At 51.2% G+C, this 18530-nt stretch overlaps 1 protein-coding gene across 15 annotated transcripts in view; it reads right to left on the bottom strand.

Moving 5' to 3' along the window:
* Positions 1-17747, bottom strand: part of LOC126992984 (uncharacterized) — a 117144-nt gene extending 99397 nt beyond the window's left edge. For 2 of the 15 annotated variants that reach the window (XM_050851940.1, XM_050851832.1), the window contains exon 1: positions 14743-17741. In XM_050851940.1, coding sequence (XP_050707897.1) covers positions 14743-17569 — 2827 coding nt within the window. In that variant the 5' untranslated portion in view covers positions 17570-17741. Of the gene's footprint in view, positions 1-14742 lie in introns of all 15 variants that reach the window. The other 13 variants (XM_050852187.1, XM_050852457.1, XM_050852652.1 and 10 more) reach the window with 11 other exon arrangements.
* Positions 17748-18530: the final 783 nt, after the last annotated feature.

The raw sequence follows: 18530 nt of genomic DNA on the forward strand, positions 1-18530 counted from the left end.
TCCTCCTTCAATTTGAGGGTGAGGGAGGGAGACATAAAGGGGGATTGGGTGACAGTAGGGTGAAAGAGGGGAAGAAAAGAGGGGAAAAAGAAAGACGAGTATGGGGAAGAGGGGGAGGAATAAGGAAGAGAGTGTGAACAGATTATGAGGAAAAAGATGGGGAGCATAAGGTTAGGAGAAAGTGAGAGATGGGGAGAGCTGGGATGGGGGTGAACAAGGGAGAATGGGGGGGAGAGGGAGGAATGAGAGACGGCAAGGAGGTGCAGGGGAGGGGAGAAATAGGGATGAAGGGGAACATGGGAGATGGGGGAGAATGAGAAGACACGGGGGTAAGGGGAGGGGAGAGGGGAAACGATAAGACAAGGGGGTGAGGGGAGAGGAGAATTAAGGGGGAGAAAAGGGGTGAAGGGAGGGTTGAGGTTTAATGAGGGGGGACAAGGGGAAGGGAAAGGAGAGAGGGAGGAGGGGAAGGGTTAGGGAGAATGAGGGGGACAAAGGGGTGAGGGGAGGGGGAATGAGAGGGACAAGGAGGTGAGGGCTAAGGGGAGGGGAGAGGGGGAATGATAGGGGAGGGGGGGAGGGGGGAGGCGAAATGAGTCTAGCGAATCTTTTGTCTTCTGAGGTCGATGTCCAAAGTCTCGAGATGCTTTTCTAAAGATAGTGTGACCTCCTCCTCCTCCTCCTCCTCCTCCTCCTCCTCCTCCTCTTCTTCCGTCATTATCTTTCCCTTATTACTCCCCAAGACCATCCTGCTCCTCCTCCTCTCTGTCTCCGCCTCCGCCTCCTCCTCCTCTCCCTCGTTTTTCCTTCCAACTCTTCTCCTTACTCTAACTTCTTTCTCCAAACTTCACTTCACTTCCTCTACATTGTCCTTCCTCTCCTCCCTCAACCTTCCTCCTCCATCTCCTCGACCTCTTCTCCTTCCGCCCTCCGGTGCTCACAACGCAGGAAGAGGATGGAGATGGAAGAGAACAAGGAAAGAGAGAGGAGAGATGGAGAGGGGGAAGGGGCTTATGGGAATGGAAAGCGACAGAAATGACACAAGACTGGAGGAAATAAAAAATAACAAGTAGGCAAAGCAAATGAGGAAGCGGAAATGAAAGACGGGATGCAGGGTAAGGGGAAGGGAAGGTGACAGAAAGGACAGATACACAGGAGGGAAAAATGCAGTGTGTGGGCAAAGGAAATGTCTGAAATCGCGAGGCAGCAGACAATACACAAACACACAGACAGACTGACACACAAATACACAAGCAACGGAAAGGCAGAAAACACGGAGATATCGACACAGAAGCGGACAAAAGGCAAACTAACACCGGGAGAAACCAGTGGAAGGCAGGACAATGGAAAGAAAACAAACACTCGACGAAGAAAAAAAAAAGGAAAACGAACAAATAAAATAGAACTACACAGAAGCACGAAAGGAAAAAAAAACACACAAAAAAAAAAGGATTACACGCTTGAAACACATAAACGATTCAATAAATAGCTTAAGAAAAAAAGAAAAAAAATATTACGAGCTTGAAGCACAAACAAACGACTCCATGAATTAACAAGTAAACAGATAAACATAAAGAAAAATAACAGAGTAAAGTAATACGTCAAAGTTACAGGACTTAACAAACAACAGCTATTTCTAGGAATATAAGTTTATATAGAATTAAAATCACATTCAATTAACTCAACAGCGAATCCCACTTTACAGGGAAAGGATATTTGATTAGTATGGGATTTTTTGAGAGAGAGAGAGAGAGAGAGAGAGAGAGAGAGAGAGAGAGAGAGAGAAAAGATACTAGATTGCACTTCAGTTCTAATGCATTCACGCCCACTCACCACACATCATGCTTCCTCCTCCTCCTCCTCCTCTTCCACCTCCTCCTCCTTCTAAGGGACTGCTGGGTGACCTCTGGCATTTCCCTTCATGCCTCCCCCCATGGCACCTCTCCTCCTCCCCTCTTTGTTTATTCCATTCCTACACCCACTGGACACTATCACCTTTTTCCATTTCCTCCTCACGTTCTCTTTTCCCTACCCCAGTGCCACCTTCTCTTCCTTTCCCATTCTCCCTTGTATTCTTGCATATGCCATCTGCTTCCCTTCCTTCCTACCCTTCTTACCCCCCCCCCCCCCCGTCCAACCCCCCCTTTCCCTATACCCCCTTCCTCTTCCTGTTCATTTGGCACTCTCCTCCCCCTTCCTCCCCTGTTCCCCATCTCCTCTCTTATGGTGCCAGTGTCAAACCGGCGATAGTTCATTTCCTGGTGGTCTGAAGTGTGTGTGTGTGTGTGTGTGTGTGTGTGTGTGTGTGTGTGTTTACCCCCTACCAGTTATTGTTCGACGCCGCCCTGCCCCACCCCGCCCCGGTTTGGAAGTACGGGGCAAAGTCGTGGTGTGTGTGTGTGTGTGTGTGTGTGTGTGTGTGTGTGTAGGAGGGGCAGGTGAGTGGGAGGAGGTGAAAGGGAGCTGAGAGGGAGAGTGAGTGGGCTGATTGATGAGTGGGAGGAAGGAATTGGTGAGGAGAGGAAGTGGAGGAGGGATGAGGGTGGAGGGTAAACTGAAACGGAAAACGCTAGGTCCGAACGAAAAAGAGGAGGAGGAGGAGGAGGAGGAGGAGGAGGAGGAGGAAGAGTTGGGAGATAAAAAAAAAGAAAAAAAAAAAAGAAAAAAAAAAAAAAAAAGGTTAGTGTAGGTGGCGAAAGTAATATGGAGAGAAGGACATGGACGAGGAATGGAGGGGAAAGGGAGAGCATGTAAGGGAGAAGGGAGAGGGAGGGAGAGAGGCAATGGGTGTCAGGGAGAATCACACACGAGTAGAGTCCCCAACATCCCTTCCCCTCCCCTACCTTCCCTTCCCTTACCATCCCTTCTCTTCCCATCCCTTCCCTTCTCTTCTCTTCTCTTCTCTTCTCTTCTCTTCTCTTCTCTTCTCTTCTCTTCTCTTCTCTTCTCTTCTCTTCTCTTCTCTTCTCTTCTCTTCCCTTCCCTTCCCTTCCCTTCCCTTCCCTTCCCTTCCCTTCCCTGCTCTTCTCTTCTCTTCTCTTCTCTTCTCTTTTCTTCCCTTCTCTTTCCCTCCCTTTCCTTTCCTTTCCTTCTCTTTCCTCTCCTTCTCTTTCCTTCCCTTCTCTTTCCCTCCCTTTCCTTTCCTTTCCTTTCCTTTCCTTCCCTTCTCTTTCCTTCCCTTCCCTTCTCTTTCCTTTCCTTCTCTTTCCTTTCCTTCCCTTCTCTTTCCTTCCCTTCTCTTTCCTTCCCTTCTCTTTCCTTCCCTTCCCTTCCCTTCCCTTCCCTTCCCTTTCCTTTCCTTTCCTTCTCTTTTCTTTCCTTCTCATTCCTTCCCTTCCCTTCCCTTTCCTTTCCTTCTCTTTTCTTTCCTTCTCATTCCTTCCCTTCCCTTTCCTTTCCTTTCCTTTCCTTCCCTTCCCCTTCACCCCCTCAATAAACCACCCATTCCCCCAACCATCTGGAAACGCCACTTCGATTCCTGACTCACTGAACCACACCCCACTCCACCCCCACATCACCCCATAACCAACGTCCCCTCCTGACCCCTCCCCACACAGCCCCCAACCATAACAGGACGCCTCCCTCCTCCCTCCCCTTCAGCATCCCATCCCCACCGCTTTATCTCTCATCAAACGGTCTAGTACACTTCCACCTTTCCGTTATTCCTCCCCACACACCAATTTCCCCACCATCTGCATCCCCCGAAACTACCACACCACAAGACATTCCACTCTCCCCAACTACCATTACATTCTCCATCGTTTCTCTTCTACTTCGGCTAACCAAGTCTCTCTCTCTCTCTCTCTCTCTCTCTCTCTCTCTCTCTCTCTCTCTCTCTCTCTCTCGTCTGGTGGTCAGCAATTTTCTTCGAACGATCCTCACCACCACCACCATGCGCCATCACCTCCTCCTCCTCCATCCCGAAAACCTCGGCTACAGCATCTAAAAGGCCCCACACTTAATCTCCTCCTCCTCCTCCTCCTCCTCCTCTTCCTCCTCCTCCACTGTTATCTCTCCGTTCTTAAATCGTCTCCCTATATTACTCTTCTAAATCCTCTTGGACTGATTCTTCTAGACAGTCGTGCTCTCCTTTTCTTCTTTTTCTTCTCCTTCTTGTTCTTGTTCTTTTTCTTTCCCTTCTTCTTCCAATACAACACGCACACACAGCGGGGTGGAGACAATACTGTGCGATACTCGTGTTTTAAGACACTCACGCCTTCACTGTCTCCTCACCCCCTCCACTCTCCACCACCACCACCACATCCTCTCTTCGAGCACCACCACAAACAGTTTCTTCCTCCATCCTCCTTTCCACCCTCCTTCAACATTCCCACGGCACCCCCTATTACGGCAGGTGGAGGAGGAGGAGGAGGAGGAGGAGGAGGGTATTTTTTTATCTTCACTTCTCCCTCGCCCACTGCCATACGCCACAAAAGTTGCATCACATTTCAATTTTTTTTTCTTTTTTTTCTCGATCACGTTTTATCTGTCCATCTGCCACTCTCTCTCGCTCCTCTCTTTTATCTGCGTCTCCCCTCTTTTTATCGCTTTCTTTCCTTTCCTTTCGGTATCGGTATCAGCACTCAGCACTCCTCTCCCACTCTCTTCTGCCGGGGCCGCGTCGCCTCAGCCCGCCTCACACTCACACACACACTCCCGGGGACACGCACGCGGCGGCACTCGACGGCACACTGGCACTGACGGCGGCGGCGGCGGCGGCGGCGGAGCGGTGATGCTTGCCGGGGCCAGACTAAAGCTGAGAGCGTGCGACTCACCACCACCACCATCACCACCACCACCACCATCACCACCACTACGACACGACTCACTCCCGCCCATCGCCGTTCCTTCCTTTCCCGCCCATCTCTACTCATCCAGTACTCATCCACCCATCTATTCTTCCTTTCTCCCCCCCCCTCCCCCGCCCACTTCATGCCCCCCGCCGCCGCCCGCAACACAGTCTGGCGTCCCTCCGCGGCGTCAAAGTGTCAGGTGTCGCGGCGTCCCGGGTCTCGTTTTTCTCGTTTTCTAAGTTTGCGACGAGAATTTACGAGATAATGACTTCCGCCTCGACCAGATCCACGGCGGGCCACAGCTTATCACGGTGATGCATGGACGAACACACACACACACACACACACACACAGACCAGAGCGAGAGCGAGAGCGAGAGAGAGAGAGAGAGAGAAAGGGCGTAGGACGTGTAGGAGGAAACGGAGGCTGACGGGAGGCGTAGTAGGATGGGAGGGCTGGGGGAGGGCGTGGTGGGCGTCACACTTCCACCCACGCCCTCACCTCCCTCCCACCTACGCCTCCACCTCACACAAGGCCTTTTAACACTTCCACATTCATAACCTCCCTCCCCTCGCCATCCCCTCTCGCACCCATGTGTTCCACTCTCCCTCACACCTCCACACGCTTCTTCCACCTTTCACTCACCTCCCTCACACCTACGCCTCCACCACAACCGCATGCTCTCAATTCCTCTCCACTCGTAGCCTCCCTTCACCATCCCGTCTAAAAAACCGTCTCTTTCCATCCTCCATCAGCCCGCTATTCTCTTCCATCTTCTCTCTCTCCAACACCTCTATGTTTCCCTGCCTCTTCTTTCCATCTCCCTCCATTTCCACTTCTCTCTTCTATCTTCCCCAAGTCCCACATCTCCTATATTTCCCTGTCTCTCTTCCCTCTCTTTACATTCACAGCCTGCCTTTATCACCCCCTCTATGACCTACATCGCCTACATGTCCCCCTCCCCCCCCCTCCCCAGTTTTATTTACATGTCTCCATTCCATTTCTCCCTCACACTTGCCATTTGCTTGATTGAAACTAGAAAGAAAAAAGACGACTTCTCGCTAGAACGTAATGAACTGCTCATAGGTCACACCCCCACGTCATAAACGACTGCAACTAACTGACTGAGCGACTGACTGACTGACTGACACAAACACCACTCACGCACCCAGCAACACTCCGTCCTCTGCATGCTCTCTTACCTGGAAAACCACCTGCAGGAAAGGTACAAATAAGAAAAAAAAGGAGGAATTCTGCATGAGAAGCTGACTGCTATTACGCTGAGCAGGCACAAAGCGAGAACAGAATAGACGAAAGGAAAAAAAGAACTTTCAGCTTTTCTCTGTTACATATCACAAGCGCCCGAGCCGCTATTCCTGGCCTCGTGACGTCCATCAGCGGCTGTTTTTTATGTTGCTTTTGACTATTTCAGTAACTCCTGACAGTTTCGCAGCGTTTTGTAGGCAGCACCTATACTTTCTGTCTCTTTCCGTTCTTTTTATGGCACCTCGTGGATGGCCGTCTGCTGTGGTGCAAATGTACAGGAAAAAAATGAGGCCGACTTGCACAACCTCCACGGCCTACGAGCGGGGAGAAAAGAAAGTGGACACGTTTTCGCTCGCTGAAGCCAAATATGTACGGCCTGAAATAATTCCCCATGCCGTGTTTTTCACTCACTTCACGCTTATCAAATTTTAGTCACTGAAGCCAAATATGTACGGCCAGAAATAATTCCCTGTGCCATACTTTTCAGTTACTTCATACCTACCAAATTTTAGACTAAGTACAGGCAACAAAATAGAAAGGGATACAAGTTACTCAATATTTACAACCTACGAACTTGAAATCAACAAAAAAGTGGGAGTGGTTTAGTTAAGAACCCAAACATGTACTACCTGGCTTCATCTTCCCCACTTTTTTTTTTTTTGTCACAAACAGCCTCGTAAGGACAAGCAGGTCTGCTGTTGTTTGTTCTTCCATTGTGTTCTTTTGTGTCATTGCACTCCCGTAAGACCTTCAACCTTACAAACCATTGAGGAAAGAAAAAAAGGGGATGTTGTAGTACTATATATATTTTCCGCTTATTTCACCTCCAAATGTCTGTCTTGCGGTGGTGTAAATAATGAAGCGGCCCAAACACGCGCCTCAGACTTTCCGGAACCTTGGGAGTGACGCGCTGCGTTATTCAGGCTCCGTGAATAAGAGATAAGTTCAGAAACCATCAAGCCTTCGTGGACGCAGGTAGCAAGGGCCTTATCTACCTGAGTGCACCTGACTGGCCCGAGGAGTGTCCAGGTAAGCGTGGGAGTTTAATGGATGGGTGCTCAGGTGTGTGGGCGTGGGTAAAAGTGGCTGGCTTGTTAGTGGGCTCGTGTCAACAGGTGAATGGCTACCTATCTGGCTAACGCCCAGGTGAGTGTGTGGGTCCGTGCGGCACCTATGTGTTAGGGGGGGGAGGGGAGAGGGGGTCAGAGAACTGAGTGGGTGAGGCGTGAGGAGGGCAGTGCCGCGGCGGGCGTCGGGCACCAGACACTAATAAGGCCTGCGAGGATGGCAGACCCCTTAAAAGGCAGCGTCCGCGACACCTCCATCGTTCCCTTGATCACCCACGACCCCCTCTTAACACTCACCTCCATCTTGCTCTCCCTTTCCCCCTCCCATCCCCCGCACACCCCAGAACCTCCCTTGGATACCTTCTCTCCCCATCCTCCTATTCTCCCTTTCCCCTGTCATCCCCCAGTCTTCCTGTTCTTCCTCTTCGCAACATCCCCCGATCATGAAGACTCCCCTGGATTCCTTCTCTTCCTCCACCCTGTTCTCCCTCTCCCCCTTCCATTCCCCAATCACCAAGAACCCACTCCCCCCCCTTTGAATACCTTCCCTCTCCCGTCCTCTTGATCACTACTTGACTCTTCTTCCCCCACCCCCCACCCCACCCTGATCGCCTTCCTGGCCACCTTGGCGATAATGAAGCTCCTACTCCTGCTCCGCCACTCTCCTGCCTCCTCTCTCAGCCTCCACCACTCTCCACTAGTGCTGTACAAGCGACATAATCCTCCTCCCCCTCCTCCTCTTCAAATTTAAGGTCCATAACTATCCCCCCCCCCCCCCCCCTTCCTCCTCGTCCACTTTCAAGTCCGCAACACCCTGCATAGCTTGCCCAACTCATATCTTTCCCGAACGATCTCCACCAAATATTTTAGTCCCCGATACCCGAAGCTTGCTCCTTACCCTGAACACTTATCAGCTCCCTCCTCCTCCCCTTCCCATACTATTCCTCGCCCCTAGTGCCTGAAATGCCTATTCCTTCTGGTCCTTCCCCCCTAACTTTAGTCTTTATTCACGCTCTGTATATTGATTTTCTAGGTAATGACACGTATAAACACCTGCTTACCTTACCTTACTTTTCCCATCTCTCCTGTCACCTTTAAATTGCCCTTGCTCTCTCCTCTCCCCACAACACAGTTCTCTCCCTCTTGCTCCCCTCTCCTCTTCCTCCTCCTCCTTCCTACCAAGTTCACCATTAAAGAGCAACAAAAAAGATTAACACTGAAAACTCAGGAAATCCATTGACTAAGTTTATAAGCGGCTAATAGGAGAAAAATCACACGGTTGCTACCTCCAACGACGTAATATTCAGTGTGTGTGTGTGTGTGTGTGTGTGTGTGTGTGTGTGTGTGTGTGTGTGTGTGTGTGTGTGTGTGTGTTTGTGTGTGTGTGTGTGTTTAAGTGCCAGCCGTGACCCCCAATGTGGAATAATGAGGCGGAGATAATGAGAACAGGCTATTATTTTCCTCCTCCCTCCCTTCCTCCTTCCTCCATTACCTCTCTCTCCTCTCCTCACCTTCTCCTACAATCTCCGGCCTGGTGTTTTCCTACCTCTCTTCCTCTACCCTTTTCCTACAATACCCAACCATGCTCCTCCTCCTCCTCCTCCTCCACCGTCGTTCCAGTGCCAGGAAGGTAGTGGAGGAAGGCACGGTCAAGCTGCTACCTCACAGTGTGGTATATAACGTTGTTGCTGCTGCTGTTGTTGTTGAAAATTGTTGCAGTTTTTCTTATAGTTTTCTTTATAATTATTGTTCTGCTTACTTCTGCTTATGCCTTTACCAAAACGCTTGGCTCTTTTGCATAACCTTGTGTGTGTGTGTGTGTGTGTGTGTGTGTGTGTGTTAACAAACAGTTGACTGACCGCCATAAACATGACCGGAGCCTCGATATAATGAACTTTACCGCCGCGGACAAACAGCAGCTGGCCAGACGCAGGTGATTAAGCGTCCTCCCATAATTGTTTTACCTGGATCAACGGAATTGATGAAGCCATAAAATGAAATAAAAATCATGATGCCAAATGAAACTGTGAAGAATATAGTAACAAGATAACATGTTGGGTCATCTAGTTCCGCTGGCTGACGACATCACTGATACAGGCCTAAATCTATGTATTATATACAGACTTAGATACGGGCACAGTGTGTAGTTTTATCTGGCCTTTACGTGTAGACCGAGGCTTTGAGTGGTTAGGTATTACATCAAGCACTGCGGTCCTTACCATGTATTTAGTTTGGTGTGTTACGCCTTAACGAGTCACGGGGAGATGGGTCGCAAATGCAGAGTTACTTTGATAACAACAGTGCCGTGGGAACATCTGGCAGCTACACCGTCGCGGAAGCGGCAGGATGGGCGATAAGAAGGCGATATAGCCAACATTACGTGCTGTGGCGGGACGCAGAACTGCTGGCCTCAGCAGAATCAGCAGCAGCATCGATAGCGCGCCACCATGTTGCTGGAGGTCCTAGTCAGCCCTGAAACTGCTACTGCCACCACTACCAACCCAACAAATGCTGCCACCATTACTACCACTACTACCAGCCCTACAAATGCTACTACCATTACTACCACCACTACCAGTCCTACCACTATTACTGCCACCAAAACCACCATCAATACTCTATGGTATTAGCATAATTATATTCTCAATTTATCCCAAGTAACCTTTGGAAAATGAATGGGGACAACGATGTGTTACTACTACTCGATCAAAGTTCATAGATAGATGAAGGACTTTAATAAGGGTGATATCAATAAGGTATGAGAAACGGGTATGACACGTAGCGACAAGGACGCGGACAAAAAATGGTTTACAAATAGAGTGATGGATGAGTGAAACAGGCTCGGCAGACATTAGGTGAGTGCTAATACGATTTACATTCAAGAAGAGGTTCGATAAGTTCGTAGATAGTGAGGTCTGGTCGGCCTCTTGCAGATTCATTATGAACTACTACTACACCTGTACTCACCACACAGCATCACATCGCCACGTCCTCATCAAAGGTGGGCGGTGGACTCAAGGGGGAAGGGGATGAAGGGAGGATACAAACTTACCTGAAACAAAAGACAACACAATTAAGAATCATTCCCAACATGTCCCAGTTCTGTCTCTTCCCTCCAGCCTCCAGCATCCTTTCCTCCGTCTCTTCCCCACCCTCACACACGGCCCTCGTTCCCTCCCTCCTCCTCCCACCGGGCTAATGATCTCCCCCTTCCCCCTCCCCGCCATCTGCTGCTCTCCACCAGTATAGCCAATTAGCTTACTTTATTAACTGTGCAAATTCTCATGGACGACTAGCGGGGGATAATGCCGGCTTGAGTGTGGGCGGTGGGGTGCATCGCGTCGTTAGCGGCGAGTGGGTGTCGAAAATGACGTTATGAAGGCTAATGGCAGGGAAGGCAGGGATAAAAATAAAGAATAAAAATAAGTAAACGGAAAGAAAAATAAAGAATGAAAATAAGAAAATGCTTGGAGAAAATTGATGGAATGTATGTTGCAGGTGAATATAAAGTGGTAGTAGTAGTAGTGGAAGTAGTAGTAGTAGTAGTAGTAGTAGTAGTAGTAGTAGTAGTAGTAGTAGTAGTAGTGGTGGTGGTGGTGGTAATATGGACGCATAAATATGTAATGAGTTTAAAAGAAAAATAAGCATTAATGAAAACAATGAATAGAAACACAATACAATGATTTAAATGCATCACAACACTGAGCTTATGGTATTAGGGAAGTATACCAAAGCGTGATTCCTCTTGGAAATATACATAAACACACAAAGGAGGCAAAGCATAATATAAACAAGGATCAAAACCACAAATCATTTACCTGCATCATACTCACTTAGCTCTAAAGTTATAGACACCACCTGCCAACACTGCTCCCTCATTTACTACATAATATAAACAAGGACCAAAACCACAAACCATTTACCTGTCCCCAGCATCATACTCACGCTCGAAAGTCACAGACACCACCTGCCAACACTGCTCCCTCACTTACTACGTTATGCAGGAGTGTGTATCTAACAGCATTATTCTCAAACATTACGAGGCTTACATACCCCCACTTGACAAGGCTTTCATAGAGGCTGAGAGTATTTCCATTGGTAGTTTTATGAGCCTAGTGAAAGTTTAACAAGGCTTCTCCACCATGAATACGGAAAACACTCATGAGAACCCGACTAAACTCCACTGTGGCCTTTAGAAATACTTGTTGTGAGACCCGAAAGCGTCCTTGAATATGGGCCTTCCATTTCAAAGTAGGTCACACTCTACGGGCATTTCTCTCCCATATTCAGTTATTTTCCCTCCTGGCCTGACTCCAATATTGTGGGTGAGGGAAAAAATGACCCCGCTATCAACCCACGACACCTGGACCCGTTATATTCTTTCTCGCTTCCATTTCAGTTCCTTCCTGTATTCCACTTTCCCCACATCATAATCTTCCATCCCTTCTCTCATGCTAATCTCTTTCCTCCTTTTCCTTCCTATTACCTCTTCCATCCTCCTCTCCTCTCCCTTCCATTATAACCTTTCATCTCTTCCCTCATGCTAATCCCTCTCCTTTCTTTCCCTCATCCTATTTCCACACACGTTGTCATACCTCCCCTTCCGTTCCTTCCCCTTCCTCCCCTTCCTCCAGTCATGCAGGATTAACCAAGGTGATGAGACACATAAGTGTGCCTACCCTCCCCCCTTAATATTACCTTCATTAACCAATTACCTGCAGATTCACGGTAGCTGACGGAGCTCCTCCTCCCTCTCCTCCTACTCCTCCTGTTGTCTAAACTCAGTAATGAAGTCACGAGAGGAAGGAAGGAAGTGACAAGGAGGAGGAGGAGGAGATCTGGGTGGAAGGAAGGATACTGAGGTGCATGGGTAAAGACGGGAGGATAAGGAAGAAAATATTAGGAGATACGATGAAGACGGGATAAGAAGAAAGTATTAGAAAATAAAGAAAGATAAAAGGATTAGGAAGAAGAAAGTAGAAAAAAGGAGTAGGAGGGAGTAAGATGAAAGGAATAGAATATAAGAAAAGAAGGGAGTGAGCAGGGAGGGGATAAGAGAAGGGGTATATATGAAAAAAAAGGTAAAAGTGAGGAGTAAAAAAGGAAGGTGTAGGAGAAAGGGAATGAAAAAAATCACAGAAAAATACCGAAACGAAAGAGGAGCTTCGACGGAGGACTGATAGAAGAGAACAGGAAGCCATGATATAGAGGGGCGATGGGGAACGGAACCACTCTTTAGGTAAGGCGAGGGAGGGACGGCGAGGGAACGAGGGCATGGGACAGAGGAGGTGGAGGAGGAGGAGGAATACAAGGAAGAAGGGTAGAAAGAACTGATGGTAGGATAGGAAAGAGGATACGAGGACAAAGGAGGAAGATAAGCAAAGGGAAAGAGAGATAAGAAATGGCAGGGATTGAAGGAAAGGACAAGGAAGATGGAAAGAATTGATGCGAGGAGAGAAAAGAGAACGCGAGGAAAAGGAGTGAGAGAGGGAAGGAGGGTTGAGGAGCGGCAAAGGGGAGGAAGGTAAATAGGTGAAATATTATAGGGGGGATTAAATGGGGAGAAGATTAATTAAAGGGAGGGATTAACTAGGGGTGAGGAGTGTAAGAAGAGAGTGGACTAAAAGGACTAAAAGGTAAAAGTATGAAAAGGTTAAGTGTGGATAAAAATAAAAAATAAAAATAAAATGTATGAGAACTGAAACCTTGAGAAAAGTGGAAGAGGAAGAAAGGTAGGAAGGAGACTGTTGGACTGGAGGAAGGAAGGAGGGAAGGAGGGAGGAGATAGTATAACCAGAGGGAAGGTAGCGGTGTTATGTTACGTCTTGTTTTATTCTCTCTCTCTCTCTCTCTCTCTCTCTCTCTCTCTCTCTCTCTCTCTCTCTCTCTCTCTCTCTCTCTCTCTCTCTCTCTCTCTCTCTCTCTCTCTCTCTCTCTCTCTCTCTCCGGCGGCAATCCTTTCACCACGCTATCTACACTATCACTAAAAAGACACTTTCATCCCTTATCCTCTTACTGCTCCTCCTCCTTCACTATCACAAGGACAAAATTAATGAAGGGAAAGGACCCCCACCACCACTTCTACCATCACCATCACCACCGCCACCATCACCACCACCACCACCGCCGCCGCCCGTCGTCGCCGCCCCCCTCAGCCCGGTCAGGCGCTCAGACGGCTTCCTACAATTTAGTGTTTCCTGCAGGACGAAGGCGCCAGGGCGGGACGGTTTCTTGAGAGGGAATTTGCCTTAGGGTTCGAAAGTTAAAGAGTAGGAAGGAGGGATGGAGGTGGAGGAGGTGAAGCAAAAAAGGAGTAGGATGAGGATCAGGAAAGTCATAATCATAAATGGGATAGTAAGGATCCAATAAAAAGTTGCCTTATAACAAGACTCCTTGCTTGAGTGGCACATAGTATATTCTGCAGGTATTTACAGCTCTTACCTAATAGATACAGACAACTGAAAAGGTTCCTTCCTACTTGTCCCTCCCTTCGCCACACCGTCAATGGGAGGAAAAGACGGAACTGTTATGCAGGTAAAGTCGGATGTAACATTTTCATTCAACGAAGTGTGAGGAAATTTTCTGGCTAACACATTATCATAATTACCGTGGAAGCATATGTTATTAAATATTTAATGTCGTGGAGCTATCACACTAAATAACTCCGTGGCGTGTAGCTGAGTTACGAGGCAAGCAAGGCCATTATGGACATCAACGGCATGGAGCGGTTTCCTAAGAGTACTGGGAGGTGACTATTGAAACGGACAGTGACTAAACAGCTATTCCAGATGATAAGATACTGATTTGGGACACTATTTAGATTGGTTTTGTACTCGAGAGATGCGGAGGTGGAGGAGGAGAGGCGACAAAGTATTAAGTAAGGGTTAATCTTTCGACCCCCCTGAGAAAACTCCTGGCGGCGGTGGCGGTGGTGGCGACGGTGGCGATGGTGGCGGCGGCGGCGGTCTTCTGGCGAGGTGCCCGCCGCCACCCTGGAGCCAGTCTCTCCCCCTCGTCCTCCACCTCCCTCTCACGATGTATCTTCCAGGTCTTCTTCCCAGCCATGGCACCAAGTTCTCCCCTCCCGCCTCATGACTGCCCCTCCTTCCCCTGATCCGGCTACTCTTAAAGAATGCACAGCCCGGAGCTCTCTCTGACCTCTGTGATAGGGAAACACCTCACCACACACACACACACACACACACACACACACACACGTCTTGAGGAACTGTATACATAATGAGGTACGAATATAATCATAACCATCACTATTACCATCATGATGATTTCATTATCTATTCATTCATTTATTTATCTGGTCACCCTCATTTTCATCCTCACCTTCATGATAACGACCGACCAGAACTTATAAGTAAATCAAGTGTCACGCCCACTCTCCACCTCACCCTGTCCAGCCTTTTCAACTGTCTCATACAACGCAAGGGACGGTCACCTCTTATTCAGGCCAGGTGGGTGGCACCGCCAACGGTGCTGCAGGCCGAAATGACACAGGCCGCAGCACAGCTCCCCGCTTACGCAGGTGCAACTCTACCACCACCAGCCCCCTCCCACTGGGCCACCACTGCCGCCGTTGTCAGTCAGCGTCGCCCACTCACCATCGCGCTGGTCGAAGTAGTCCCACTCCATGGAGGTGTCGCTATAGTCGTCGCCGTCCAGCTGGTCCACATTCACCTTGAGGCGAAGCACCACACTCTTCCCCGTCACGCCGCCCTCGCCTTCCCTCTCCAGCAGGAGGCTCTGACTCAGCTCACGGCAAAGGGGCGTCAGGGCCTCCTTAAGAGGTTGGTGGTGCTTGTACGGAAGCTCCACCACGTCACCCTCCACCTCTACTTGCGCCACGCCTTGCTCCAGGTGGAGGTGGTGGAGGTGCGTGGGCACGGAGGTGGTGTGGTCCCAGTGGCCGGCCACGCCCATCGAGCACAACTGGTTGTCACCGCACATGTCCAGGTCAGCAACGGACATGGTGCCACCCACGCGGGACGACCTTCGGCTGAGGCTGAGGCCCTCCGGGAAGGGGTCGTCTCCCAGCAAATCCTCGCAGCTGAAGCTGAACATGTGGCGGCGGCGCGGCGAGCCCAGCAGGTCAAGGGTAGAGGGTCGTTTAGGAGCCAACTGCTGAGACCCATTGTTGCTGCAAGACAATTTATGCAGCTCAGCGGCCACCTCAGAGGTGCTGGAGCGCAGGCACTCCCGCACCTGGCGAGTCACTTCGCTGGCTACCATCTCCGGCAGGCGGTGCAGACTGTCGGCCAACGAGTGTTCAATGGCCTGTCTGAGCAGCGCCGAGGAAAAGGGCGGAGAGGGGCCCCGCGGGGCGTCCTCCTGTCCTCCCCCAAGCTCGGTGCTCTCGTCGGTGGAGAAGTAGGCAGAGTCCCGGTGACAGTCGCGCCCCTGGGTGGCAAGGGAAGGACTGCGTCCGCCCAAGTGCTGCTCCACTTCAAAGTCTTGACCAAAAAATACGTTCTGCTGAGTGGGCGTGTTCGAGTCTCGAGCAGGTGAGGGCAGCGCAATGGCTTCAGCGGGGCTCTGGAAGGTGGGTGTGAAGGAGTACACGTTTTTAAATGGCGTGGTGTAAGAGGGCGTGTGGCAGGGCCCGGGCGAGGAAGCGTAGGGCTGGGCGTAAATGGGAGACTCTCGGCCGGAACCGTGGCTGCCGCCTTCTTCCATCTCGAACTGTACCTTCGAAGAGTTTCGAGGGACGGAGATGAAAAGCGGTGAATGCTGTGGACCATTCCTCCTGAAGGCAATATTCCGAACATTTTCTGTCTCATATTCAGAATACTGAGCGTTGGATGACCTGCCATGTTGAGGCTGAGCGTAGGGCGGCGCTGACTCCCGCTGTGCCAGCCTTCCCCGAACACTGTGTGGCGGGTGGCCGCGAGGGGGCAGAGGCGGCAGCGGTGGCCGCTGCGAGAGTACAGGACGAGGGGGCAGCGTCTGTGGTGGTTGTGCTGCCAGTGGGGACATTGGGGTGTTGGGAGTGAGGTGCAGTGTGGGAACTTGTTGCCTTGGGGGTCGTGGCAGGGTGGCCGGTACTAAAGGAGAACAGGGCAGGGAGCGGAAGCCACGACACCTGCGAGGGTAAGGTGAGTCCTGGCGGCCCTGGCCAAGGCTGCCTTTTATGCCTCCTGCAGACATGTCCTCCGGCAGGGTGAGGAGGGTGCTGGCGGGGAAACTGCCGCGCCCCTCCCTCAGTCGCGGCCACGTGAGAAGATTTTTCGGTTCGAGGGCCTCTGAACCATCGCTGGTAGGGTCGTCTGTTGGCGCTGCGCCGTTGGGCTGCGGCTCCTCATAGATGTGCTCATCGGCACTTGACTCACAGCACCAGGCAGGGGAGGAGCCGGTGGGAGTGTCGCAGGCGCGGGACTCGTCGTGGGACAGGTCTGTGGAAGAGGCGTTGCGCGAGGACTCCCTCGAGGAATCAAGCGAGGCGGGGTCAACCGGACAATGGTGCCTGGCCGTGGCGGGGGTGCTGCCGTCCTCGGGGATAAGGTCCCACACTACACAGAGGGAGCGCTGCTCGTGATGGCTGGACCGTTTCTCCTCAAGGCGTGAGTCCAGCGAGTGGCCGAACTTATCAAGTAGCTGCTCAGGCTCCGGCAGCTCGTGGTCGCCGCTAAGGTAGTAAGTGGGCACGAACTTCTTGTTGAGGCGCATCGTCATGGAGACAGCGCGGAAAGACTTGAGCAGAAAGTTTGAGGCGCGGCGTGCGAGGCCAGGGCGGGGCGAGGGCGATGCCCGAGGGCTGTTGTCGTCTCCTTGGCTTGTCGTTATGCTCTCACTCTCAGCGTCGCTACTTGTGCTGCGGTGGCGGCGGCCTCGCCAGGAGCGTCGCTGAAGAAGGTAGGCGGCGAAGTCTGCCGAATCATCGTCAGATTCCGGCGTGGCTGTCCTCGAGGCCCGGCGGGGGTGGGGTGGCGGCAGGCCCCCGCCCGATTGGCCACATCCTCTCCGCCTCGCTTGCCTGTTGGCTTTCTTATCTTCCAGGATTTTGGTCACTGCCTCCTTGAGTACACCCCTGCGTCGTCGCCGCTCCCCCAGGGGCACGGCACTGCTCTCTAGTTCCCCGTCAGTGACTGGTCTGGACCCCAGGCATGGTGAAGCCTGTAGTGTGAGCGGGGGAATGGGCGGAAGGGTGGCTGCGGGGCTCGGAGGCTCAGACTCGTCCCAGGAACAGCTGTTCACCATAGAGCGAGGCAGCTCCTCGCTGTTGGTTCGCTCGCGGGGTGTGAGGGGCCGAGGCTGAGGCGGCGACCAGTGGCCGCTGTAACGCCACTTGGCGGGAGTCTTGCAGCTTGACCCTTGGGAGAGCGGAGACTCCTCGGACTGCTGACCACCACACACGCCGTTTCCATCACCACTAGAGTCACCCTCGCCCATCGTCCGCCCGCCAAAGATACTAAGAAACCCGAGCCTGGGCATGGTGCCCCTCACCCTTGTGGCCGCGGTGGCACACGACCCCTAACACAGATCAGGGCACACCACCACAAGGTCGTGTGGTGGTCCTGTCTTGCGTAATACCCAGGGGCGGGATGCTGGGCGGATGGGTGAGGACGCGGGCAAGGTGCTGTATCTATCCTTGGCGGGAGTCACACAGACAGCGACGCGCTGTTCGTCACATCAAAGTCTCCTGAACACTAACACTCGTCCCGCAGAGTGAGCGTCGACAGTTCTGCGGTTAAGTCCTCACGAAACCTCAGCCGAGGTATCAGGCTACCTCGACCTTCCCCCGCCATACCGGTCCTTTTCAAAACAATTCGTCCTCTGTTCGTGTGCCTGGCAAGATCCCGAAGCCTTGGACGGACGGAGAAAAAAAAGGGCGCCTCAACATGCCTATCCTGGAGGGTACAATGAGGAGCACGCAAGGGCGGCGGGGGTGGTGAGGGCAATAATCGGGTGAGGTGGTGCGAAGTGCTGGGAGTGTGTAAGGGAAGACTCCCGCCAAACCCGCTGCACGGGGCTTACACACACACACACACACACACACACACACACACACACACACTCATGCACACACACACACACACACACACACACACACACACACACACACACACACACACACACTTATGTACATACAGTGGCGTTGTTGATTCCATCGGCTCGTTTCGAGAGTGAAGGGAAGAGGATTACTGTTTAACATTTTACTTTGTGTGTATCAATATACTCTAACCGAAATGAAAAATAGCAGACGTTCAAATGGAGGAAGAGGAGCAGAAACATAATGTCCTGGTGAAAGACGTTGCAAAACTATGAAAGCGGTGGCAAAGGACTAAAAGGAGAAATCTATTTACCTCCATTCATATGCCTTTTCCTGAGTGTGAGGCTCTAATAGTGTGTTCCAACCTCTCCTGGCGCGTACGTAATTCAATGACGACATTTC

Source organism: Eriocheir sinensis, chromosome 1, assembly GCF_024679095.1.
Source record: "Eriocheir sinensis breed Jianghai 21 chromosome 1, ASM2467909v1, whole genome shotgun sequence".
NCBI lineage: Eukaryota > Metazoa > Arthropoda > Malacostraca > Decapoda > Varunidae > Eriocheir > Eriocheir sinensis.